Raw genomic sequence first — 27,201 nt, forward strand, 5'->3', positions numbered from 1 at the left:
TAGTTAGAAAAACTTTGAAAACAGAAATTAATGGAATGGGGTGGAATCCAAATAGCTCTGCAGCCATTTCCTCTGCTCTCCCAGGAAGTAGTTATAATTATCACTTAAATATTACTCATCCAAAGTAATAATGGAATAAGGGAAAAGAGACTAAATGAGGAATTATGTTGTAAAGGCATACAGTCAAACATAAAAATGACATCCATATTAAGTGGGTTTTAAAAACACACACGTAAATATTTAATAAAGAAAGCATGAATAATTATGTTGTTCCTTTCCTCTGATTAACAGACTATGCCAAATTCATTATATGTACTTCGTGAGAAAGCAAAGATATATCACAATAGAAAATTAATATATCCTACTTGCCAGTACAGTGTGCAAGATTTGGACCCTTCAGATTGTATCAGAGTATTTGAGTTTCTGGAACAAATCTTCAGCTGCAATAAGGTGTCATAACTCAGCCAAGACACTCAACTCTGACAGCTTACGAGCAAAAATGTTTTGATTTTTTTTTTTTTTGACAAGTTTGCACCCAAACTAAGTTATAAAAACATAACATTTACAACTTGGAAGATGAGAGATTTTCCTACCATGATGTTCATGTGTTCCTCTTATTTTCTTTTACCTGAGTAACCTAAGTAAACAGATTACAAGGCAATTTAGTCATATTAGCTAATACAAGGTTTACTGGACTTCTCATATATAGAAATGTACTTTGACACTATTTGCAGTTTTACAAATACAAAATGAATAAGAACTTTAAAACATATTTACTGAGCAGCCATGTTTTGATATCTGTACAGATCAATAAGTGCTGTGGAATTATGTACAGAATTTATAATTTAATTTTTAAACAGCTTTTGTGCAACCTGGCTGTAATGTGCATTTAAAGAACTGCTGTCAACATCACACATCTGTAATTTACTGGTGCCAGAAATGGAGACTACAGAATAGGACAACAGCTCCTAAAATAATACTGTGCTATGCAGACATCAGTACATAATTCAAATAGTGCATATTAATCAATGTCTGATGAGGAATAATAGCTGCTAATACAGACACAGGCATTTACAGGTATTAGGTTTGTTAGAGTAAGTATGGATGAACAAACTTTTCCATATATAAACATTAAAAGAAAGGGCTTGAATTAGGAAGTCATACAATAATTAAAGATGGAAATTTATGTAATAAATAACAAAAGTTTCAATTTAACTTGCAGAAGATAAACATAGTTGGAAAAAATCCTTTACAGTAGCAAAAGATCCTTTACAGTAGCAATGAAACCATTCAGAAGCATTGTCAAATCAAAGGTAATTTGGTTTTATTTTATAATCATAACAAATGAAAGAAAAAAAGAAAATCAACGCAAAGAAAATTTAGTTTATCTCTGATAGTTTTAGTGTACTTCTGTGTTATTGTATCTCTCAGATGTTTCCTCCTCTTTTTGTGCTCTATTCACATTATCCCTTTTGAGTTTTGATTTTTGTTTTAAGTTTCTTTAGTCCAACGTGAATCCATAGACACTAAAGCACAGTGAATATGCAATCTGCAGATTGGAGTGAGTGAAAAACCAGAGGAATATAATCACTTTTACGAGGTAAGCTTGGAGTAACTTGGAGGAGAGAACTTGCGCTTCAAGTACTTGAGAATGTAAAGTGGAAGACAGCTGACAACAGTGATTGCTGACACTTTCCACAGGAAGGTCACAGTTGTGATAAAGGCAACATCTGCAGAAACAAAAAGGGAAAATAAGTAATGGGAGCCAGTAGCATGGAAACTGGAACTTCCACAGTGCAAAGTCAATAAAAGTCCCTTAAATATTTGCTTATGCTATTGTCCAATTTTAAAAAAAAGGGCAATAAAGAAACAGAAAGTTAACCTCAGCCTTTTGCTTTTGCAAATAATTTTTTTTAGACAGGAACTTCAGAGTTCCTTTATGGTACTCACACTGTTTTGCAGCTGAAGTAACTTTTAGGGGAAACAGAATCTCAGTTTAAAAGCAAGACTCTCTCTTAGTAAAAAATTAATTCAGCTTACTTTTCTACTAGTAAGAATAATTTTTACCTGCTGTAAGTTCCCAACCAGTTTGGATCTTTTATTCTGTATTATTTTTCTTTGCTAGTTTGGATCTTTTATTCAGTATTATTTTTCTTACAACATCTATGCTGAATTATTCTTAAAATCATAGAGATTAAATTAGAGCCCAAATATTTCAAGGGAAAACGTAGTGATATTGTACCCACCACAGGGAAAAGAGAATTGTTTATGACAAAAAATTAACAAGAATGCCAATACTCTATGCTTCCTAATGAATTTTTGGACCCTATTTGTGATAATTAGATCATACTTAATTATCATGAGAAGATCCCAGAACTCAGGGAACCCCAAGAATTTTTTTCTTTTATTTTTTCCCATTATTTAAAAATGGATATATTAGGAAATTCACTACTCCTGAGTGAATATTTAAAGATCAAAAAAAAAAAGCCAACCCAAAACTTCAAGAAAAGTTAAACTTCACCTACCTAAGAAAGCTCCAAAAGACACTCTGCCTATACCTGTTTCACAAAGAGGGAAAGTGAAAGGATAGATTTACAGAAAATACAAAAGTTATGCAAAAAAAAAACCAAAACAAAAACCAAGCCATCAACAAACTCCAACAGGTTAGCTACACAAAGAGGAGATGAAAACTATGTTAGTAGCATTAACTGGATTAGTGTTGCCTTTCACATGTCAATCAGATTCTTTTAAGCAGCAATTAAATCAAAACACTTTGAAAACAGAGATTTTATATTTGGTTATGTTTTAAGGTTGTAAATAGATTGGCACCTTTCTTACATTTCACTTCAAGGTATAATTTACTGTATAAACAACTTGTTCATGTAAATGAAAATTCACTTCATAAAATGCAATAAAGAAATCCTTTCCTGCTCCAACTTTGCTCATTAAAATACTTAGTATATTAAATTTCAATGTATAAACTTGTTATGCAGTTTTAGCCTAAGCCTGCTTAGACATACTGAAAGCCTGTATAACCTATCATAGGCACCCTAAAAAGGCCACTGTGAGCAATTAACTCAGAAACATAAAAACTGGTTTACTTTCATGACTCAGAGCTCTAGAACAGTATCTGTTTTGCCTTTGGTATTTTTGCCTTTCTAATTTGAGTGCCATGTCATCATATAATTTCCCTGGAAGGAGATGATCCTTACAAAGCAACATCACTGACGTAAGTTTTGCAAGTGAAGTCAAGCACTATTGGTGGACCATTTTTCCTGATCCATGGAAGTTCTATATCTTGAACTGCAAACCATCACTTAGGTTTATGCTGCATCACATACACAAAAAACGCTCCATCCCCCCAGTTATAATGGGACAGATTAAATAAGACTAAAGCATTAAGCAGAAATGAGACTAACAGAAAGGCATTTTCTCAGATTAAGTGGTGAACATCACACAGTAAAATAAATCTTTACAAAATCTCATGAAACTGCAGCCTTTTCAGTACTCTCAAATACAAAAAACAGTGAAGTTAAGTCCCTGGGTTGCTAGAAGCCACACAACTGTCTATGGACTCCCTTGGGCTTGCCCAGCAAATCCACAAGCACAGAGAGGAAAATGCTCCCCTTTACGGAAAAGTTTGCAAGAAACAAAGTTCCTGTGGTTTCTACACCTTTGTGAACATCATCTAAAAGTGTTTTTCACAGAACAAAACCAGAAAGGATGGAAGGACTGGCTGTCACCAGTACTACAGAGTTTCAAAGGTGAAGCTGCAAGTTCTGCTTTATGAAGCTCCTGGAAGTCTGGACTCAAGTGCAAGTACCTATATCTGTTCTTGTTTGTTCCTTGTAATTTGACTGTGGAGATTGAAAAATCAACCCAATAATCTCTATTAATATGCCTGTGCATTAGTGTCAAAATTAAAAAAAGGGTGCTCTGGCAAACCTGAAATAATGTACACTATTGGTACCAAGCCCAGCAGGGTTGTTTCTTCACTAAAATTTAACTCCTGAGAAATCTTGGAAGTACCAGAACACCTGGGACAGGCAGTGAAGCATTTACTGATTAAATAAATAATTATCTAAATAATTATATAATGCACACACACTACCCTAGCACTGAACACCTGGGAACTGACTGAGTGAAGGCAGAATTGTAAGACTTCTAGAAACTGCCGTGTAACACTTAATTCTGCTATGTGAAATGACAGGTGGAGAAGGGCAGCTCTGTACTCATCAGATCCTAAAAGGCAGGGAAGAATCTGGATTCTGCTCCTTGTGAAGTATAATTAAAGCTATTATGTATATTTCCGTAAGCTACGTTTGTAAAATCACACCTAGGCGCTTTATTTTTACTAAAAGATAAGTTGATCCAAGAAGAAATAGGTATTATTTTGATGCTCAGATTCTTGACTGCTAAGATTTGCAGTTGAAATGCGTTCTTTCATCTTGTGAACTGTAAACAATCAGTACCTTAAGGCACAGTATGGCATACCAAAACTTCAAGAAAAGCAAGCTTAATACAAACTTACTTTAATTATGAAGCAATGGCTCCTATAAAAGGTATCTTTCCTTCTAGGCTGCTGCATCACTTCCTAACAATACTTCAGCAATTTTAACCTTGTGAGTTAGATCTAATGAGGCCCCCTTGGCCTGGTGTGCAAAATAATGCACCGATTCAGCGAAAGATCCTGGTTTTTAACAAAGTGTCTATTTTCAATAGTGCAAATCTCAAAGCCAATTTAAGGTATGCTATTTGGACTGTCAATATCAGACCAAGGATGGAAAAGGCAGGAGTGTTTTGACTAAAGTTTATAATCTAGATAAACCATTCTAACAGGATAAAGATTGTTGAATTCTAGGAGAAAAGGGTAAGAGAATATTTTAACCCACCGCTAATTAGGCCTAATTCAGACTCAATTGTATTTCTTATAAAGAAAGCTGCATTTCAAAACATCACCTATTCTTCATTGAAAAAAAGGGAAGAGAAAAACATTATTAAAGCTACGAAACAGTTCTTTGCTAAAGTACTTTTACTCACCAAAGTATTCATTTAGAAATGCAAGAGAGGCCACATAGCAGCCAAGACTGAGGAATTCAGCCACCACCATTAACCAGTGCCACGTTCGTATGGTCAGTGCAACCATCAAGAGCTCAGTCAAGATCAGGGCAGTGAAGGAAATGGCAACGACGTGAACAAACTCGGATTCAAAAAGCAGCAGGGCTCCATACATCAGAATACCACCTGGGAGGGGTGGAGAGGCACACAAGATTGGCAACACACCCTGCATTGTGAAAATTTGTCCAGCAATTTTTATAACATTGATGTTTCTAAAAGAAGGATATTTACTGTACTTTGTACATGTGAAATAAGCCAACCAAAGTAAAGCCATACAGAAATAAAACTATTAGCAAATTAAACACCTTTTAGTGCAATATATCTGATGAACTGTTAATTAACCTCATTTTGTCAAGTGCTGCAAATAAATGAGATATTGTTGAAAGTGTAATTACTTTCAACTGATTACATAATTCAGATTTCTTCAACAGTACTTCTGTCATTCAATGAAAGAAAACTACTGTGTAAATACATGCAATGTGATAAGCACTCATTAAAATTTTTCTGGATTAGCATTTAATTAAAAACATGTCCTCTTTTAGGCGACATGCACCAATAAAAATACCAATCATGCTGTGTTTGGAATAGGCCTGGCACACTACAGGAATATCGATTTACGAGATAAACAGAAAGCAATATATATATAACTACTGATGAAATGCTAAGCTTTGGGAATTCAACCTGCAGCTGAAAAACAATATTGCTAATAGCAGACAAAAATTTCTCAGTTCAGCAAAATTAGGACTGTCTCCTACCTTGGTAAATACTGATTAAAACCCAGATGAGGAAGGTCTTAAATGACAAAGATCTTCCCTAAGGGAAACATGTGAGAGGACAGTTAAACACAACTTTAAAAAAAAAAAATCTACTCAGCTCATTTATTTTTAATAGTTCATTGCTAGAGAAACATTTTACAAGTAAAATAAGCAGTATTTGAAGTGATAAAGGCTACAAAGCTTCTACTTGTTTTTATGATTCTTCATTTCAAGCTTGTATAGAAATTGCATGAAGTCTAAATTTGGGAGTAAGAAGTTACGGCCCTAAACAGAAGAGATATTTTAGCTTGCAATGCTCTGTCTGGTTTTCAGAATGATAAATGTAGAAAAATTCATTTATTTTTTATTTGTAAAATGTAGTCTTCAAAACAACTACAGCATTGTACCTAGTGACCAAAACCTTAAGCAAATCTGCAGTTAATTACTAGTAACTTCTAAATGTTGTATAAACTGCCCATTTGCTTTCACAGAATAAATTTGTGACTACTGCAAACTTTCAGCAAGTAACTATTACCAAATAAATTTAAAATATTTTGATTGTGAATGATAAGACTGAAACATATGCAAAAATCAAAGTATAAATGCTGTACATGTGATATGACTCTTGCATTCTGTGAGGGTACTGATGAAATATGTTAGAACTGAAGAGTTGAAAAGATACACATTTTAAGGGATAAAGTGGCAAACAAAGCAGCCATTTTACTTCAAAAAAAAAAAAAAAGACCAATCTTGAACAGATAAGAAGTAGCACTTCTTCATTACTGCAGCAAGTTCCAAGTTCTGTGAGCAGCTTTCCACAGGCAAGCTAATGACTCTGTTTGGGAGGTGAAGGCCATGCTTTTTGGAGTTTGATAAAGGACTGAAATCTCAAAAACTTCAAAGATTCTCAAGCAGAGAAAGAACCAAGATCTCCAGCAGAGGAAAAAACATTATCCCAGATTAACATAGGTAATAGCTAATTTAGTGCAATTAAAAAGACAAAGACTCAGAAAATTTTGGACTAGAGTCTTTAACTGGAGTCTGCTTCTGAACTTTTTTAGAAACATCTTTGAAGAATTTACTATCCCTAAAAAGACTGTCTGCTTCTGCCTTGGATCATAACTTTGCTAGCTGACAGCTAAGGATAAAGAAGAACTGCTTTTCAAATAGCTTATTAAAACAGAATCTTGAGATTTATTTCACTCTTGTGGGTAACAAAATTACAAACTTTGATTGTTTCCAAGTATGTGCAAACACAAAGAAAGCAGTATCCATGGATGATTGAGTTCAGATATAACAGTTATAAATATCTGTTATTTAAAAGGAAGTTTTTGGAGACATCAGCAATAATTTCTGCATGTTAGGAAAAAATAAATCTATAAATTCATCTACCAATTAAAATGGAAAAATAAGATGTGAAAATGTAAACATAAGTAACTCCACATCAGAGATTTTGGGGCCAAAGTCAAGGTTGCTTTATCAACATATCTTCAGGTTAGAATTATTTCAGTACAGCCACTGGTGACTGGAGAAATGTATTAATAAAAATGATTGGTACTGTGGATTATTTTAATAGTACAGAAGTTGGCAATAATTGTGCAATCTGTCTTGCTTGGAATACCTTAAGAAAATCATTGCAACAATTCCCAGTTTTGCACACTGGAGATTTTAGCATTTGTAGCTGAGCACAGAGGACATTCATACCTTTGTGAGATCCTTATAAAGTTCTGGATATAGCAATGCCATTTCTGGCTTCACATCTTGATCCAATACTAGAGAGAAGACTGGAAACATAGTATATATGGTTGCATACCTAGGAGAAAGGAAGAACACACATTAACACTTTTGTATGACATAATTTTAAACTGTTCTACTGAGTTCAATTATTCTGTTTAGGTAAGTGAAATGGAACTGATTCTTTTTCCCAGTACTTAGGCAGCTTACCAACATAGCTTTCACATGCCATCTGCTCTTGTGGTTCTGAGAGCTGTCAGTTGTGGGAAGTTACAGAGGCCTTATACAGTCAAAACCAATAAGCACATTTCTTTATTCTATTCCAAGCTTATCACCTGTTACCATACTCCCTGTGCACTTGCACTTTGGACAACCAGTCCAAAGACCTGACATTTAAGTTCATCTATAGATGGATGCATGAAAACTGAATTTAAAAAAGGGCACTATATTCTGGACAACATGGAGAAAGTAGGTGGATGAATAAGAGTCTTAACAGCTCTGCGAGGGGCTTTGGATTTTATTGTACACATGCCAGATACACACTTTCACCCTGGAACTTAGCACAACTTCTGCAAACTTTTTTAGAGAGGTCTGCTGCTTGCCTCTGCAAAGTCTGGTGTAATCAGACCATGGTTTGACTAAGATTGAAGTTGCTCTTGATTTGTTGTTAATATTTACAAGGAGAATAAAAAGAAGCTCTTAGGTCATTGGGACAGAGAACAGGGACAAACACAAACACATGCACAGCTCTCAGCTGTATAACTTGGGGAACCATTTTAGTAAACCAGCTGCTGCAACATGACCAAGGTGCTCCTAGTGCTGCACATATTCACATGAATGGAAATCTATGTGGCAAACTTGGACAGTGCACTCTCAGAGGGAATTTCATAGTAGCTTCAGCTCCATATTTAACACAAAACCCTGTGATTCTCACTGAGATTTGTACATTAATCTGTGTGACAGCTGAAGCTGGTCTGGGAGATTTTCCTTATTGTTTTCACCCTGTATGTGCACAGGTTGTATGGTATCTTCTTCTAAGGCTGTGCAGATTCCTCTCTCCAGAGAACTGATAATGAGACTTCCCCCATCATATAGTGCATATCCAACCTGGTGTGACTTTTCTTGGTACACTCATGCCAGGTTTTGGTAGTGTAACCATGATAAATGCATGGAAATACAAGGATGACACCAAGCCCATGGTGTTATTTAACCAGTTAGTTTGCTGTATTTATTACCAGAAATTGTAACTGTTGCTTTGACTTACCCTACCATTAGGAATCCTTGGTACAAGGGAACAGATGCAAAGTAGAAGACTGATGAAAATACAGCCTAGAAAAAGCAGATAATTATTTAATATAATTCTACATACAAAACAATACAATATAGAAAAAAAACCAATACTGGTTAGTTAAGATTTTGTGACATTTCAAAGACAGACATAGGGATTCTAACTATTCAGAAAACAAAGTTTTAAATACCTGCATAGTTGAAATAATAAGGCCTCGGTGCATGACAAATTGACCAAGTGCTGCTGATCTTTTGTAACTGTTTCGACCATGTACCATCAGCAGCCTACCTATGTGTTTGAACTGTGTGATAGAAAAGTCAGCTGCTAGAGAAGCTTGTTTTCCCTCCTAGAAAAAAAAAGAAAAATATTTCAAATATGAAGCCCAGTGTAAAAGATGTATATCAAGTTTCAAAATTTTAAGCTATAATTAATTTTAAAAGACAAGTTTGTTCCTTCTTTGAAAATCAACCCTGCAATGAGACACAACAATTTTTGTGCATATTCTAAGATGCAGTGGGCTGTAACAAATAAGTTTAATTGCTTCTCCTGCTTCTTCCAGGTAAATGCTACTCAGAAACAACTATAATTTTTCCTGCTTTTAAAAAGATAAAGCAGAAGACATACAAGCAAAAATACTAAAGACTAAACATTCTTATAATCTTGCAGAATACTTTAATTAGAAATGATCAATTCACTGTTGTTTAAGAATAAAGCTTCTAATCACATTCTACTGGGCTTCTATGTGACACACATTTCACAATGAAACTGTTAACATTACCTTGCCTTCAATTCCAATTCCGCAGTCTGCTGCTTGGATCATGCTGACATCATTTCCTCCATCACCTGGAAAATGTCACTGCAATATTCAGTTCTTCAGAGGTTTTATTCTCCTGGCCTTACAGTATTTAAGAAACCTCTTACATGCCTTTAAATCCTTACGATTAATCTATGACTTATGATTAATTACTTCAGTAATCAAGACTTTCCTGCAGAATAGAGAAGATAACCACACCTTTCTCATGGATTGGCATTTTGTGCCACAACTACGCAATACCTGGCTGCTGGTAAAGGCTGGTAAAGAAGCCTCTCTGGTTTGGTTTCAGCTATTTCTCTGTGGTGCCACCTGCTGCTTACATTTATTACAGGTTTCCCTAGGAGGATTGTGCCCAGAGTTACCTATTGCACACGTGCGTTTCCCGGTGTGGTGCTGTAACAGTTTCACAATGTGGGCTTTCTGGGTGGGAGAGCATCGGCAGCACACCACAGCAGGACACTGACAAGCCAGCTCTACAAATTCATGCTCATAATACTTCAGACAAACCTGAGGGGAAAAAAAAAAGCTTGGATTTATTTACAATTAAATATTACTACATGTAGCCCAACACAAAAACACAGTATAAAGATTTTTTTATGATGTTTTCCATGTACAACATCCAACTGGAAGGAAAAAAAAGAAAGATTCTCATGACTGTGGCTTTAGTATTTTTTAAATCCAAGAGAATGTCACTTTGAGCAGCAACGTGCTTTCAGGTTAACAGACTAGACAGTACTAAAGCATGCTGTACACAAATTCCATTTCTATTACTGTACAGAAGACTAGAAACCCAGTAACATTTACAACATATATCATCTGATTTGCACTCAGTGATAAGCAGAAGTATCTCTAAGGACTACTTAAAACTATGGGGAAATACTTGAAAAAAGAGCGTGAAGATGTTAATACATTACTTTCTGACCATAAGCATATAAATAATTTGACAGAAACCAAATTTTTACCTCAAGTGAGTCCCCAGATATCACCAAGGCACAGTCATGCTTCCTCCTAAAAGCATTTAGTTCTAAGTGAGCCTCTCCTCGAGTGACAACCTTCAATAAAAAACACTCAGTTAGAAGATTTTGTTATAGTCTTAAAAAACCCCTGCCTAAACAAATCAAGTTTTGAGAACTCATACCCAGAAGCCTTGGTTCAAGGGTTTTATCCCATTGCTAGTCTAATACCCATGGAATTTTACTATAAGCCTCAAACCTTATGAAGTGAAAGAGCAATCCTCAAACAAGTAAAATCTACCTAGTTGGCTTGAGTGGTTCCTCACCAAAGTTCACAAGGGCTAAAATAGTATTTAATGACATTAATGACATTTAATGAATTAATGACTTTAAAATATCTGACTTTTGAGCTGGCCTAAATCTTTTCATCCTGGCAGGTCTAGAGAAAAATAGAAGAATTTCCCACACAAACCTCAATTGTTTTGTTTATTAACCAGCAAAATATGCTCTTAGAATAACAGAAATTGTTCCTATTAATTGTTCCTTCAGTTTCAGTAACCAGGCACAGATTTCAAAGGGACATAAAGATGCTCATTAGTACTAATCCTTTTGGATCTTGCATGACTCTGAAGACAAGATCAAGTGGCATAATATGAAAGAATTACGTCATAGATTTTTAAAATTTACATAATTGGTACAGAAAAGCCCAGCTGTGAAGTGCAAAAAACAGTCAAATGTTACTAAATACATTTTAGAAGGTTTTGAACTATAAACAGAATAACAAAAATTTAAATTATAACCAGATTTTGAGGAGACTGGCAGGTTTGGGTGTGGTGGTGGGGTTTTTCTTTTGTTTGTTTTGTGGTTTTGGTGTTTTTTTAAAATTTGTTTTATTTTTAATTTGGTTTTTTTTCCCCAATATCAATGTATTTTAGAGCTATCACGCTTGACAAAGTTCCAAGCACAGAATGAAACACAAGCTCTGATTACACTTTTAATTTTGTCTCTGTCAACAGATCACATTGATTAAATAACTTTTAAGATATATGAATCTTAATTACATTGAATGTGAAGTTTTGTCCTTGACCCACTACTACCCAGCCTGATGCAGTTCAAAGAACCTCTCTCCCTCCAGATGGGCTCTACTACCAATAAAATTTAAGTTACATTAAAAAGCCTCTGCAAAGAGAAAAACCCATACACATGCCCCAAATCAGAATTTTTTCCTTCTTTTCCACAATTAAGCATGAAAAGAGAAACCTCCTTGTCTGACAGCTGTTAGGAGCACCAGATTGTGTTGGCCTAGTGCATTCTTTCTGCATTGCAGAGATGGAGATGTCAGCACTTGTCCACACTGATGAGCAGTGATTTTCCTCTCTGCTCTACATTTCAACCTAACAGAACACTTTTTTTTTTTTTAATTTGTAAATACCTCCAGAATTACAAACTACAGAAGCTGAGACTTCTAAGAATAAACAGTTTTGTTAAAAACATAACACAGCTTTTTGGAAAGAGAGTAGCAAAAGGTTTTATCTTTCTAATTTATAACTACAGTAGAAGTGTCATAGTGCTTGATATTTTCTTACATTAATTCAGCAGTTTTTTCTTTGCAACAAGTATAGTCACAGAAGTAATTCTGTATAAATGTGTTTTCTAAGTAATTTAAAACTGAGTATTCTAAGTTAACACAGTTTTATGCTGATCTCTTATTACCAGTAAGGTAATGAAAATAAAAATCTGACTCAACTAAATACATTTTGTTCAGGAAGACTTAATTTGTGGTGTTACAATGTGGAAAGGTCAACAAAAATTGATCTGAAGTTTTATCAGAAGCATTAATAATTTAATTGCAAATAGTAGTCTGCAGGGCCTAATTTGCCATTCTGATGCTCCAGAAGAAAATACATTTACATGTAAATTATATTCATATAATTATTTCTGTAGGTGCAAGTGGTTCATTTAGAACAAACAGACGCATTATGTCTGATCACACAGCATCAATCAATGTCTGGAAAATCTATTTTTGTTTGGCTTCAGTCAAGTGAATACTATGCATATAAAACATATAGAAGAAGATTCAGTTTACTTTTCTAACAATTACCTTAACAGTCTGTTGGTAAAATGCACACATATATATAATGACATGAAAAAAATTTCTCATACCAATTTGATCTCTGTTTACACAGGGGATGTTTGCAGTTTCATTCAGGATTAATTCTGCTTGAGTCTAAAGAGATCTATCAATGAAAATGCTAAAACAAGCAAGAATGACACTCAGACAGCCTAAATGCATGGACAGTTTCTTAGTGGCTCAGCACCTCACCTCACACAGACCCCTCCATCACTATTTAGAGGTATCTTGCTATGTCTCTTATGAAGGGTGTAAAATGTATGTTAAACCTGAGTCACCCACACACAGCTACAAACATTTCTACAGCACATCAACAACTCTAGAAAACAACACCCTTAATTGCTTTGTAATTTTACTGCCTTGAATAACAACCTAGGTACTACCCTCTTAATCATTACAATGACACTCAGTACAATAACCCAAGAACTTTCAACAGCCAGCCAACTACTAATTGAATACAGCAACACTGCTATTAGCCATCCTTTGATGAACCAACAAAAAAAGTTTGAACTATACTTACAGGTCTGAAAATATGAATATCTTGATTTCTAGACACTAAGTGAGAACTTTTTGCAATGCAAGTTGCTGTCTCCAGTTTATCTCCTGTTAACATCCATATCTGCAAAAAAATATAAGAGTTTACTTCTTTGGACATTAGCATGTCTCTTTCCCAAATCTAAATGACATCTCTCTCCAACTTTTCTCTGGCACCTTTTTGGATTAGGTTACCCAAGAAAATATACTGACTTGTGCATTTTAAAGTAAAATTAACGAACAGATTTTTACTGCAATAGTATGCAAAGCAGTAAAGAACTGTCTTTACTTTTTGCAGCTCCATCCTCCTTCCACTCTCACACGGGCCAATGTCTCAATGTATATGAAAACGAAGTAAAGCTCATAGGGAAGCATAAAATCCTTTCCCTATGGCTCTGATACTACTTTGATCAGAAAAGTGAGCATATATATGACATTTGTCAGCAAAATGATGCAGCACAACAGTCTGTGACCCTGGTGATAATCTCAGGAAACAGCAGCCAAGCCATGAGACAGCAAATCTTGGAGCATGAGCTACAGTCCCAACACTCCAAAGAGATCCTACCCACTGACCATGCAGAACTGAGAAGGCAGTAAAGATTAAGGGATAAAGTTATGTTCCCAATGTGTGACAGCCCTCTCAGCCCCTTAACACCAAGGTTTGTTAGTATAATGACTAGTTAGTAAGATGACTCAATCACCAGTGTATGGAAATTATTGTCATCGCATCCCAAAATTCTCCTGGTTTGCTTTGCCCTCCTGAGCTGCCCTTCCAGCAGATAATGGAGGGGCTGAAGTCCAGTGCAAGCAGCATATGCAAAATATCCCACTGTGTCTGACTCAGTATAACCAATGCAAAGTCATTACAACTATTTGGAGTAGAGCTTGACACTGCTTAACTCAAAATGTTTATAATCTTGCCCCCTCCTCACAGATATTGTTCATATATTTACTTGAAACCCTCTCTCAAATGAATGCGTTACTTGGATATGTGCAATTGATAGGTGTCTAGCAAACCAGCTCTTCTGCATGGCTTTTCATGCCATCCCTTTAACATGAACTGAACAAACTCCAAGGGCAGTTCTGAATTCTAGTTCAAATAATTCATGTTTTGATCTTTGCTGAAACTTCTTACGAGTACCAAACCTGAAAACACTGTTGTCACACAAATCTTGTGCCAAACTCATTCAGTGCCAGCAAGGACAGTTTACTGTAGACAGCCAGGGGATAAATGACTGAGACACACAAACATCTATCCTTGGGTAGTTTTCCTACAGAAGTAAGTTTGAGATTGATGAAAACTATTGTAGGCAAGGGAACTTTGCACACAGTGTCTTGTTTGTTTCTGCTAGTTCATTCCCAGAATGTGCTTGGGACTTGACATATTTCTTACTTTGAAAGAACCTAAATACAGACAAATATAAGTTATGTCTTGATTTAAAAAGTTAATAAATGATAACCTGTTATGTCAGCAATATGTGTTAAGTACCTTTATTCCAGCATTCCTTAGCATCTCTAGAGTTGGTCTAACATCTGCTTGCAGCTGATCTTCTACTCCAGTGAGACACAGTAATTCCATTTCTCGCTCCAAACTCTCTACAACAGCAGCAACCTTCAGGTTTCTATCATGTATGCTTAGCTTTGCTTGGTTATATCGACTCTGTTTGCACAAACACAAAACCACTTAGAGTTTGCTACGACTCATAAAGTATACATTCAGTCTACCCCTCAGTGATAGCATGGATCCATTAGGCTAAATGTTTGTCTTTATATATCTTTAATGAAGAACAAGACTAAAGGAGCAATTTTACTTTATATCCAATGTTATACAGGGCTCTTCTGGCACCTAAAGAGAATGCCTTCTGAAGAACTATTAAGAACTAGGCATCACAGCTTCTAAGGAGGAAAGGCCTTATCTTTGAGAACAAGTAGATTTTTTAGGTCATGCTGAAGCTACAAAAATAACATTACATTAGCTTCTGGGAAAACTCTGTCCAATCCAATAATAAAGCAAACAGGATCCTGCATATGACTGCAGAACCATAATTAATGAATGACAAAATCTTTAACAGATTGTGGACAATACCTCGATTATCTATTTTTTAAATATGAATCATCTTTTTTTGCAACCTTAAAAAATAAAATAGAGCAATGTTCTCCTTGAAGTAATTAAACATGATAAAGTGCAAGATCACTCTGTCCTTTCATACCTCAAAATCTTGGTACTGTTCTTCAGTAAGGGATTTTTTGGCAACCACTAGTGTGCGCAGTCCTTCTCGGGCCATATTACCACACTAAATGAACCAAAGCACAGAACAGTCATGCAAATATTCAATCCTGTGGTCATGCTTTACACTGCATGCTGACACCGTGTATCTGTAGCTTTGGTGTTTCTTTAGACTCTTCAAATACGCTGGAGAAGCCACACACAGGATGAAAAGCAATTATACTTCAGGTCTCCCAAATGAAGTGGTTTGCTATCAGTAAGTCAATTAGATCTCCTAGCTTAAAGAAAATTTCTTTTAGGTTGAAGCTTTAAAATAAATTAAAACTATTGCTGAGGCACATAACAGAGTTACATTTCTTTTTTCACTGAACGTATCCTTATCAGAAAAGCATCTACACAATTAAAAAAAGCCATGGAATAGCATGTCTTAATGAAAAACAAGGCTCTCCAGTGCAAACACTTATTGATTTGACCTCATAAAGCTAAATAAATTAAACAAGTATTTTACAATTAATTGTGCATCATTATCGCCAAAAGTAATTTTTATGACATTTTGCTAGGTCTTGAGGGAGTTTAATTTATTCATGTCCCCGAATAAATCAAACTGCCCTGCAGCAGATATTGATTCATATTGCCAATACCATTATGAACATACATGGTGTAATCATTGTATTAACATATTGGCTGTATGTAGGGTCAAAATAAGATGATTGCTGGTATCTACTAGAGCACATACTGAAAAATATTAATCAGGTTTGAAATTCAGTCACTAACTATTTTATTTGAAGTTTAATAAATACGGTAAAAAAAAAATAGTTTGGACACAATGCTTGTCAAAGTCTGTAATTCATAATCATACCTCACTGCAGATTTTGATCAAACAAGGGATAAAAAGATTTATAGCAGAATACTTCTCAAAAATAATTAGGTTTTATGTGAAAGGTCAGTCAATAAAAAACAACTTTCCTTGTTTTAAGTAGGAACGTGTCCTGCTACTACTACCAGCTTTGCTTTTATGTTACTCAGGAATTGGAAATAGTTTTAATCCCTTAAAACCCATTCAGGATATGCATAACTGAAGTTCAAAATCCATTACTGCATTGTCTCACATTGTCCTTTAAACATATCCCAATAACATCTGATATATCTGAGATTTTAAATTTTTATGCATTTTTAATTTTTGTAAATGTTGATTTTCTTACCTCTTCTTCTAACCAATCATTGTACTGTACAATAGTGGACATGGCAACATCTGCACCCTTCATGTAAAATGTAATTTCTCCTGAAGATTCATCCTAAAATTTTACAAAAGAAATGGGAAGGGGTCAGGGGGGGAGGAATATCTGTTTATAAAGTCAAAACAATTACCTACCAATAACTTAATTGCCTTCTGAAGCACTAAATCGGTTCCCATTTATAAAAGACAAAGTACCTTGCCAAGAAGTGGGTAGGTTTTATTACTTGATGTTACTATTTCCAGTGTTATCTCTGATTCCTCTGAGATACATGTCTGCTATTTCCATGTAAGAGCACCAGTTCTAACTGAAGTCAACAAGCATAAGAGAATCTCAGCACCCCTAAACTAAATTTTAAAATATCACTGTTACGTCCCCTCTACCTTGTATTTTGCTTCTTGGATGGCAAATACCAGCCCAAAACAGAAAGCTCTGTATCTTTGAAATACCTGGTAATTAAAAATTTACTAATAACTTAGTGTATGTGCTTGTTACACATTTTAATGATGCAACATTCATTGCATATTCAGGGAATCCACACACAGGCAAATGTAATCAATGGATTTCTGTGGAATTGTCTGTTGCAGAAGGAATGAATTAGTCTGATCTGCCAGAATTAAAAAAAAAAAATCAAAGCAAACACCCAGAAAATGCCCCAAATTACCCTAACTATGATGCCCATTCGCTTGCTCTCAGAAGTAAAGGGGAAGATCTGCAGGATGTAATATGTCAGGATGTGCCCACCAGGGGTCTTCAGCTGCATTGAGGTGAGATCCCTGTTAACCAGAGTGAGACCAACACTCTCTGTCCACTGCACCAGAGCTACCTAAAGAATGAAGGGGGAAAAAAAAAGTAAAAAGAGACATATTTAAATGTGAGAGGTCTATGACACTTACATAAATTAGGTTAAAACCAAACTGTTGCTAGGGTGAAAATATAAACTCTTCCAAGAATCTGGGAAAAAACCAAGTGAACAGCAGCAGACTGAGTAAAAAATATTCATACATCAAATTACATGTTTCCCTTGAAGAGCTTAAAAAATTTATTACGAAGAATATAAAACCTTTCTTGAACTTATTGCTAAGAATGAGGTATTCTGAATATATTGCTCAGAAATAACTATTCTAATAAATACCCACATACATTCAACAATAAATCATGGACATTGAGTAGAAATTTTGCAAAATGAGAAGACAATTTCAATATCAACAAGACTATTATGTAAGTAAAACTCTTTGGGAGTATTTAAATATAAAATATTTTATTACATCTTCAGTTTCATGCAAGTTGAGACAATGTAATAGGTAAAAAATACGTAAGCAAAGGACCTTATTTTTAGTTTACTTTGCTCACTTGCATAATATCAATTTTCAAATTTGCAAAATACTTTGTTTCAACAGTAATATGACTTCTGACATCAAAGAAGATGGAAACCAAGCTTACAATACTGCATCCCACAAACTCACATGGGAAAGTCCCTTTTCCAAAATTTTGCTGCTTTGAAGTGCATGACATCTAGCTTCAACATTTTTCTATATTATACTTTAAATATCTCCCACCACCACCATGTGATTTATTCCTTCAAAAAATTAATATTTTAGAAAAACTGTTTCACAGATTTTACTGTTTTATATAAAAGACACATTCCATATCTAATTCTTTGTCCAATTAAAGAAAACTTCTTCTCAATCTGCTTTTAGTTTTTCAAATGCTAATCTTTACTGGAAACCAGATTTTTAAATCACTAGAAAGATAACTATAATGAAGTTCACATGATTTTTATGGATCCTGGATTTTTATGGATTAGTAGCCTCTGCTATTAATCTCAGGCAAGATGAAAAAAAAAATAAAAATCAAGCACTCTGATAAAAAACATGCAAGTACAAAATTCCCTTGGTAAGTTCAATGGACATGATGGTCACTAAGAATTTCACACAAAGCAAATAAAACACCTCAGCCTCTAAGAAAATTTAAAATTGGAATAAAATCCTGCATGAACCTGTAAAAAATCCCACTAATGCCATCTGTGTAGGCATCACCAGATGAAAATACAGTGAAATGCAGTAATGGAAGAGAATAGAGCACACTTTGAAAAGCACCATTTTAAATTCTTGAAAACTGCAGGAAGCCTTTTTACAAACTTTTTTTTTCTTTTCCAGAAGTAGCATATAAGCTGTAAACAATCCAGTACTTCCAAGGTTAATTTTCAATTTTCACAGTGAAGGGTTACTATTACATTCTGACCTGTAAATTGCATCTTTCTGCTAAAACCCTATCATCTTATTTGTGTCCCTTTGCAGCTAGGACTAAAGTGTTCTATATTTGGTGACTCAAATCTGTTTATTATGTTTATGCTTGGCTTCACATACCATTGGAATTAGCATTTTGCAGCACAGTCATTTTGTATTCTTATACCTGGCCTATACACAACTGCATATTTATTTTTTCTTTTAAATTGATCAGGGCAAATACCATACAAGAAACAGTCAATAAGGCTCAAGAGTCAAACTGATGCCTACAAGGACACTGAAAGAACTCGAGAGAAAGACGAGTTTGACTCCCATCACTCAGAATAAATCAGAGCAGCACCCAAAACAACATAGCCAGATCTTACCATTAAAATGCCTGAAGCTTTTAGAATGTAGAAATTTTTTTCTAAACAAGTATTTCACAAATGGCATGAATAGCTACATTATAAATCTTAACAAACACACATATACTGAAAGGCTGGCTATAGAGAGTTCCGAAAAAGGATTCTTAGGCTAGTCTCTCTTCTTGAGGTTTCCCCTCTACAAATACATCCTCTTCTCTTCAACATATTTTAGAACCTTTACATTAAAATGGTCTTGCAATCTAGTGTACCTAAATCAAGAACTCCTAGAATACCAGGAAAATGCAGCAGCTGTAGCTTCTACAGAGCTTGACATAATGGATCAAGTCAGATGAAGCAATTAAAGGTTGGACAAGCACAAAAGGCTTTGATAGTGATGCTACCATTTTGTTTTAAAATAATCCATTGCAATGATAATATTTATTTGCAGATAACTGCTAATTTGCTGACACACAAACACAGATGAAATGTGTCAAGTTTCCTGAATGCAGATTAGGGACTTATTTGAATGTTTTATGGATCTTCCCTGGCTTATCACAAAGCTTCCCTTCTAGGGAAACTGGCTGCCTGGGAGACACAAGCATGTTGGTGGGTAAATGGTGTTTCCATTACTGAGACACAGGTATGCAGTGAACCCACTAACTGTGCAGTGTTCCTAGGGCAGGTAATGCACATGGAGGCAAAGAGATTTGTGGTTGCTAACTTGCTAATTTTCTTCCTCCTCAGTAGCAACCCAACTGCTAAAGATGACCATTCGCGTCTCACATAATGTCAAAGAAGCAACTTCCAAATTAGGAAAGAAAGGAGCAAATAATTGCATTGTGAAACAGAAATGCAACAGACCTGAACACCTCATTTAGTGCTCTTAGCCTAAATCTTTCAGATGCTTCCATTTACCACATGCCCACTCTTGAACTCTGGTTGCTTTTGTCAGCAGTCTCCCCACTAAAGGCCACCCAACACTCTGAGCTTCTATAGTTCACAGATCCAAACAGCAAACTCTTCAATTACCAGGGCACAGATTTCCACTCAAATTCAGAGATTTCATAAGAAAACTCTCCCAAATCAAGCAGTAACTGTGCAACCCACAACATCAGCTAGAGCAGTAGCAGCCCAGGAGGTAGAAGTAGCTTCTCTCAGTAGGAGTGTGTTTCTAACTCAGTCACCCGAGGAATAAGTGCATTTCCAGAAGGGCATGAAGAGGTGACACTTCAAAAGCACCATTCATGTCCATATTTTGGGGACATTATCATCCCATTTGTTTAGAAATCTTCATTTATGGAACCAAATCAAACCAAACAGCTTATGTGCTGGGTTAGGGTTGACTTGTACAATATTACTCTTGACTGCAGAGACATGCAGTCATCACAGGACATGCTCTGCTCACCATACTTGGATCCTGTGGGGCTGTACACCTCATCACTAAGGCCACAGCCTCCAGCAGCCTGGCTATCATGCCCTGCTTTCCTTTCCTTATGGCCCAGACTATCATTTCTGCTCCCTAGCAGAAATATTGAACTGCTCAACATTTACAGTGTTTATTGCTCAAGACAGTTTATCAACAAATAATTGTCACTTTCAATGTACAATATTCTCTTTTGAGGTAACATTAGTTTAGGAAAAAGATCTACTGCCTCGAGGCTGCAGTTGGCAGTTCTCTGCCTCACAGGGCAGTTTAGGAGTTCCATCACAGTTGTACTCACATCTTTTCCTGGAGCCCTGCTATGAACCTGACCACTTTAACCAAAAAAGAACCTGCATAAATAAAGTCTTCAACGGTTTTGGCATATATGAGGGAGCAATTTGTAGGGCAAGAAAGAAGGACTAGGCATGGTAATTTTGTAAGCCAGTTTTGCTGCTTAAGAAAAATTCCCATGTAGCCCACCTGTATTTCTTTCAGAGTATTTAAGAGCATCACTTCAGACAATAGGAACTGCTTTCAAAATCAAACTGTTGTATAAGGTGCACCGACATTGTAAGTGTGGTATTTTTAAGTTAAGGCTATTGCTTTGGAAACAGAAAATAAGCTATCCTTTCCCCACTGCCTGAGTATTTCCAACCATTTCCATCAGGACTGTTCAACAACTCATATCTGTTTCCAATCAGTGGTTTGTTTATATTTATAAACAATGATTTTATAACTAACATTTGCATCTGTCACTTTTCATAAAAACCCCTTCATAATTAAAATAAAATTATTAATTTAAAAATACAGCTTGATCATGTGAAAAAACTACCAATCAATATTCAAGACAAGCTATGGAGTAGTTATTCTTTGTGGGTCTCGAAGGTCAGGCAAGTGATGGTTTTATGCTACTGAGTGATTTGCTTTTCACAATACATTGACAAAACAACACAATTAGTCTTGCTTCAATAAGCACACACAATAAAATGAATTAAACAATACAACATGTCTCATACATTACAGCTTCACTTTTGTAAACACAAAAGCTGCTTCACTAAGGGCATATAATTTCCCTGTCTGTTTTTAAATGATTGGCTTTGTATCCTTGTAATTAATTTTAGCAACTCTGTTGTCTCTGGACAGAAACGTTGGAATTAAATAACTGACCACACTTTAGGTAGTATTTAAATATTCAAGATCCTGGAATTAGAAATGCTTGAGACTATTAACAGTGCAGGACAAAGCATAACCAATAAATGGCTGGTTTATGAGAGTAAGCAGTCATTAAAAATCATGACTGATCAACCTTTTCTGACTAAGGGGAGCAAAGGTCTTCAAAGGCTCCTGTTCATAGCATGCCCTGAATTGCTTGGGTCTCTGACCTTTGAACTCTATCGCTTTGCCTACTTAGCTTATATCCTTTCATGATTGTTCATTACATTAAGGTAGCTGGCTTTCTACAGATGAGCTGAACCCACACCTATGATGGCAAAGTCGAAGCTGAGTTTCGGTGTGGCTTTTTTTCCTTTTTCTTTTTTTTTTTTTTTCCATCCAGTAGGTTCTCAGTGAATGTTTATTGTTTGCTATGCTTCAGCTGTAGAGGACAAGTGACAGACAAATGAAACTTTCCACTCTTTCAGAGAAAATGAAATATTGATCACTTATCATAAGAAACAAAGAGCCTGGCATAAGTAGGGTTTGCATTATGAATACAAAATCAGTTACTTATCTCAGGTTACTCTAACAATGAATAAATACATCTTTTATGATGAATGTACCTACTTCTAAATGTGCATACTTTGTTATGGTCATATTATATCTGTATATGGATGCACACATATATGCACAGATGTGAGCAATTTCAAAAGAGTTCCTCAAGTCAATTAATTAAGTGTGTAGCATAGTCAGCATATTGCTGAGCTGTTGCTTATACCTTCCTACATGGAAGAATAGTTTATACTTACATACTGTTCTCTGCTCTTTACATCCTGTGGTGTGATCATGCAATATTATATAGTGCAACACACAACTATGCAAATAACATCTTGTTTCAAAAGACTGCAATCAAGCCAGATCCATAAACAACATCTAAGAGAACAGAGTTGCAATGTGGAGAAAGTACGATGCATAAAACCAGTTAAGTCTATTAAATGATAATGTTGCTTATTAACCAAGTATGTTGTGATAGGTCAGTGCTGAGGTTAAACAGAAAACATCAATTGAACCATTTCCCTAAATAAAGCTCCAGGGTGCAATATTCAAAGCACTTTATTCAATAAAAAATGCTTTTAAAATGGTACTTTGGTGATTGGGAAACATTGGCATCATCCGTCAACCTAACTGCAGGAAAGTTCAATAAGCTAAATAATGAACCATTTACATTATTTTCCTTAGGCTCCAGTGATTTGCAAACATTGCATCAATAGAAGTCTTAAAAAAATTATGATAAAGACCTGCTAGTCTTTCAACTCTTAGGCTTTTTTTCTGTCATGCTGCAATTTTTATGGTGTTTACATGCTTTTTGTAGCTTCATCTTTTTACAAGACTCCCTTTAACATCAATTTCTCATTATATAAAAGCATATTTGTTCAATATGATAATTTTACTAGTGTTTCAAGCATTATCTTTGAGAAACAAAAATAAAATTTAAGCCTGTTTTAGAATGGAAACATTTCATCTCACTGCCATATAGTTTTAATGTATGAGTTGAAATGATAAAAAAATCATTATTAAAACGTTATCTGTGCATTATCTCCCTTGCAGCATGAACAGTTTCTTTGTTGTTGATTTCTTCTTCTACCTCCTTTTCCACCCTGAGTCCCAGATCTATTATATTAGCACTTTATCAACTTTCCTTTCCTTCCTTTCATCTTTCCAAGGTCAAATTCCCTACTGTCTTCCCAGGGCACCGCTTGTATAATTCTCGAGTCTTACAGCTGCTTTCTTTAGTAAATATGGGATGAGAATTGCTCTTCATGGTAGCATTTTCAGCTTTCAAACAACTGAACAAATATACAAAAGCCCACAGGGAGAGAGGAGCGAGCGGGAGAAAAAACTCACATAGTCTCTCTCAAATGCACATCTCTTCACCTGATTTAGTAATACCTTTGACTATTAAAGCAGAATATTTACTTAATTTATAGTTGCCATCATATCTTCATAGTCAGATCCTTGCTCATGCAGTCATTCATTATACTCAGTAGTACCTCACAGGCTCATTAAACTGAAACATTAAGTAAGTATGAATGCATGTGCAGATGAAAATTTGCTCACTTGTGCATAATACAAGTCAAACATTATACAAATATATATCATAAACAAATGCCCTTCTGGCATAAACAAATGCCCTTCCAGAATTCTCAATTCATAACGTGGATCAGCTCACACTATATAACACCATATACAGTATTATGGATTATAGATTTTAGCCAAAGATCAGCATCTCAAGTTCTACCTCTTTATTTAAAAATCAAGAGTTTTATTTTTAAAACTGTTCTGACTGCCATTTTTTAGTCATGGAGAACCAGCCACTTTATATTTTACAATCCTTTGACACTATGAACTGTGTTTATGGCATCTGAAAGGTATGTAATGCCTGCTACCTTGTTACTACATGAAGACAGATTTAATTTTATTTCTTGCATTCCTAAAAACCCTTGTTACAGACCTGTTACCTTTAGCAATGATAGCCTGCAGTATGGACTGCTTAAGTTTTGTTAGCATTACATATGGTGACAAATCAGACATGAAAACCAAATGTATACATGAATAATATACTATGTAGCAGAATAAAGTTTGTGAAAGAAACATTATCTTGTATGAGAACAACTTTCACAGCTGGAGAAATATTCAGGCTTTCGGGTACATAATTTTTTCTTCACATCTAACAAAAACCTTATTTTATTTATGACTAAGCTACTGGGGCTACAACAAAAACAGTACCTTCAGAAAATGCTAGAAATTCTTTAAAACAAAGATTCTTCTCAACCTGCTCACTTTCAAATGCAAACCAACCTCAAAACAGTCTATTTCTCCATTTTACTATATCAATTACACACATTATTATAAAGCGAATTCTTTGCAGGATCCTGCAACACGAGCTTTGCCTCTCTCTTCTAGTATCTTTTTAGATTGAATTTTAGGCAATCAACTTAGGGACCAGAATAGGATTATTCAGAACAAAAACTCAAATCCAATGAAAGCACTGAGACTTGTTTAAAATTTGGATTTCAATAAAACTCAAAGGCATGTTTTTATTGAAACGGTATTTTAAATTTGTGCTACACTTGATGCAATTTTGAAAGAACCCTAAAGATTATGAAGCTGCCTAGAGTTTGAAGCTCAAAACCTTTTCTACAGAAGCATTCAAGGTTTGATGAGGTTTTTTGTTTCTTTCTTTCGGGGGGTTTTGTTAGTTTGTTTGTTTTTTCCTGTTAGGAATCTCTATGTTCCGGTATCTGGCAGCATCTCTAACTACTGTACCAGGTTGTTCATCATTCAGAACAGTTTCAAATTCCCTTTAGTAGCATACTATGATTCATACATGGATTAATGTTTTGAGAATAATAATAAAAAATCATAAACCTTTAACTGCAATCCCCGATACAGTATTGACCCTGAAGCACTGACTTCACAGGTCTTTAAGTCAAATAACTGAAAATACTTTTATACAGCAAGGCATCAGAACCAGCAGATCTTTCCTAAGCTGTAGAAAATATAAAAGCAGATTACTATTAATGTTGTTTTGATTTTTTAGGATTTTTTTAAGCTTTTTGATGTTTACATTCTTGTAATGAACTTTTTCACACACTTTTTGTAAATAACTTATTGTTTTGTATTCTTTTATAGAAGAAGAGAAATTTGATAGACTATTAGTTTGTTTAGTGTCATTGGAGAGGTAGCACTTTTGCCTTCTAATCTACTGTCACTTTTAGAAATCTATAAATGTTAAAGCTAGAAATGAAAAGTTCTCTTTTTTACTTTGAAAACAGCGCTGTGTGTGCATCGTGTTACTTTGTGTCTTACAGTAACAAACTAATTTTAAAGAAACCCCGGCTCAAAACACCTTTTTTTCACAGCATTTCTCTTTTTTACTTAGTTTACCCCATTCTTCAGGAGTTATAAATATTTTCAGCCTTGCATACCAACCTCATCAGGGCTGGAAGCTTGGTAAGTTCGATTTTCATCGCTGAAGTCCTGATCCACTTCTGCATACTCTGTCTCTGCAGACACCCCAGCCCGGGATTCATACACGGGGGTGACGTTGTGGCAGAGCGCGATGGCCTTCACCGCTTCGTGGATCCGACTGCTGACGCTCTTGCGCACTTTGGGCGCCGACGATTGAGCTTTCCTGGATGGTGTTGAGCTCGTACTGTTCCCGCTGTTCTGAGAGTGGACCTTTAGGACCCAACACAATGAACAGTAAGCCAAAGTTAAAAAACAAAACAAAACATGAATACTTGTTTATCTGTATCTGACTGTTCCCTTTGCAAAGGTTGATAAATGATAAGGCTAGTAAGCATCCATTTATTTTTATATAACCTACGGTTAATTCATTCAGCTTGTGATACATAAAATGCCTCATCTCCTTTTTTAAAGAAATTATACATAACTATGTGTCATCACCTTGCATTTGTAGTCAAATTTCAATAACAGAGCCTGAAGACAATTGAAAAATGTGAAATGAAAACAAGTATGTTGGAAAAGGGCTGAATAGGCTGATTGGATTCTGCAGAAACCCCTGCTACCTCACTTCAGATTTTATATTTTTCTATGATCTGTCACAATAGTCCTTTCGTGTCTATTGCATTCAGTGATTTTTTTTTTTCCTTTAAAAAAAAAAGTATTTAAACCAGCCACCAAGTGGATGAGTTCAGAAACACTGAGACAAAATTTCAAAATTTGCTGTTTTGTTGTTCTTCTTCACCTGTGTCATTAAACTGAAAAGAACCCCTATAAAAAAAAAAAAAATCACCTAAATCTCTGTATTTTAAAAGATGACCATATTTGTGTCGATCAGGAGAGACAAGAAGAAGAGAAGATCAGAAGAGATCAGAAGAACAAAAGCAGGAATATTTTAAAGTATAAATATTAGGAGTAATCAAAATACAAATATTGCTGATTTTATTTATAACTTACACATTTTCTGTATTATTTGTGAACTAATGCAGTTTTACTCTTTTCTTGCAGCTGAAATGTTTTTTGTCCTCATAAGAATGCAATAATCTAATAAAATAATCATGCAAAATAACAGTTTGACACATACTTGAGGATTGTATTACTGTTTCATGGAAAATAAACTAGCACTGTTTTAAGTTATCTTTCACAAATGCTCAAGCACATGACAGAGCTAATCTTCCTCTGAAAAGTACTATGTGTTCATAACTAGTTAAAATA

The 27,201-nt window shown here is 35.1% G+C and overlaps 1 protein-coding gene across 3 annotated transcripts in view; it reads right to left on the reverse strand.

Annotated features, from left to right (window-relative positions):
- Nucleotides 1-212: 212 nt before the first annotated feature.
- The window catches only part of ATP9B (ATPase phospholipid transporting 9B (putative)), a 153,370-nt gene continuing 126,381 nt past the window's right edge, over nt 213-27,201 (reverse strand). The window contains exons 15-30 of one of the 3 annotated variants that reach the window (XM_059851261.1): nt 25,954-26,202; nt 17,454-17,615; nt 16,757-16,849; nt 15,538-15,621; nt 14,817-14,987; nt 13,314-13,412; nt 10,672-10,761; nt 10,072-10,216; nt 9,674-9,738; nt 9,086-9,241; nt 8,872-8,936; nt 7,578-7,686; nt 5,874-5,931; nt 5,041-5,244; nt 2,526-2,558; nt 213-1,730 (exon numbers count right to left, since the gene is read on the reverse strand). In XM_059851261.1, coding sequence (XP_059707244.1) covers nt 1,594-1,730; nt 2,526-2,558; nt 5,041-5,244; nt 5,874-5,931; nt 7,578-7,686; nt 8,872-8,936; nt 9,086-9,241; nt 9,674-9,738; nt 10,072-10,216; nt 10,672-10,761; nt 13,314-13,412; nt 14,817-14,987; nt 15,538-15,621; nt 16,757-16,849; nt 17,454-17,615; nt 25,954-26,202 — 1,920 coding nt within the window. In that variant the 3' untranslated portion in view covers nt 213-1,593. Of the gene's footprint in view, nt 1,731-2,525; nt 2,559-5,040; nt 5,245-5,873; nt 5,932-7,577; nt 7,687-8,871; nt 8,937-9,085; nt 9,242-9,673; nt 9,739-10,071; nt 10,217-10,671; nt 10,762-13,313; nt 13,413-14,816; nt 14,988-15,537; nt 15,622-16,756; nt 16,850-17,453; nt 17,616-25,953; nt 26,203-27,201 lie in introns of those variants that run through there. The other 2 variants (XM_059851270.1, XM_059851279.1) reach the window with 2 other exon arrangements.

Source organism: Haemorhous mexicanus, chromosome 1, assembly GCF_027477595.1.
Source record: "Haemorhous mexicanus isolate bHaeMex1 chromosome 1, bHaeMex1.pri, whole genome shotgun sequence".
Lineage (NCBI taxonomy): Eukaryota > Metazoa > Chordata > Aves > Passeriformes > Fringillidae > Haemorhous > Haemorhous mexicanus.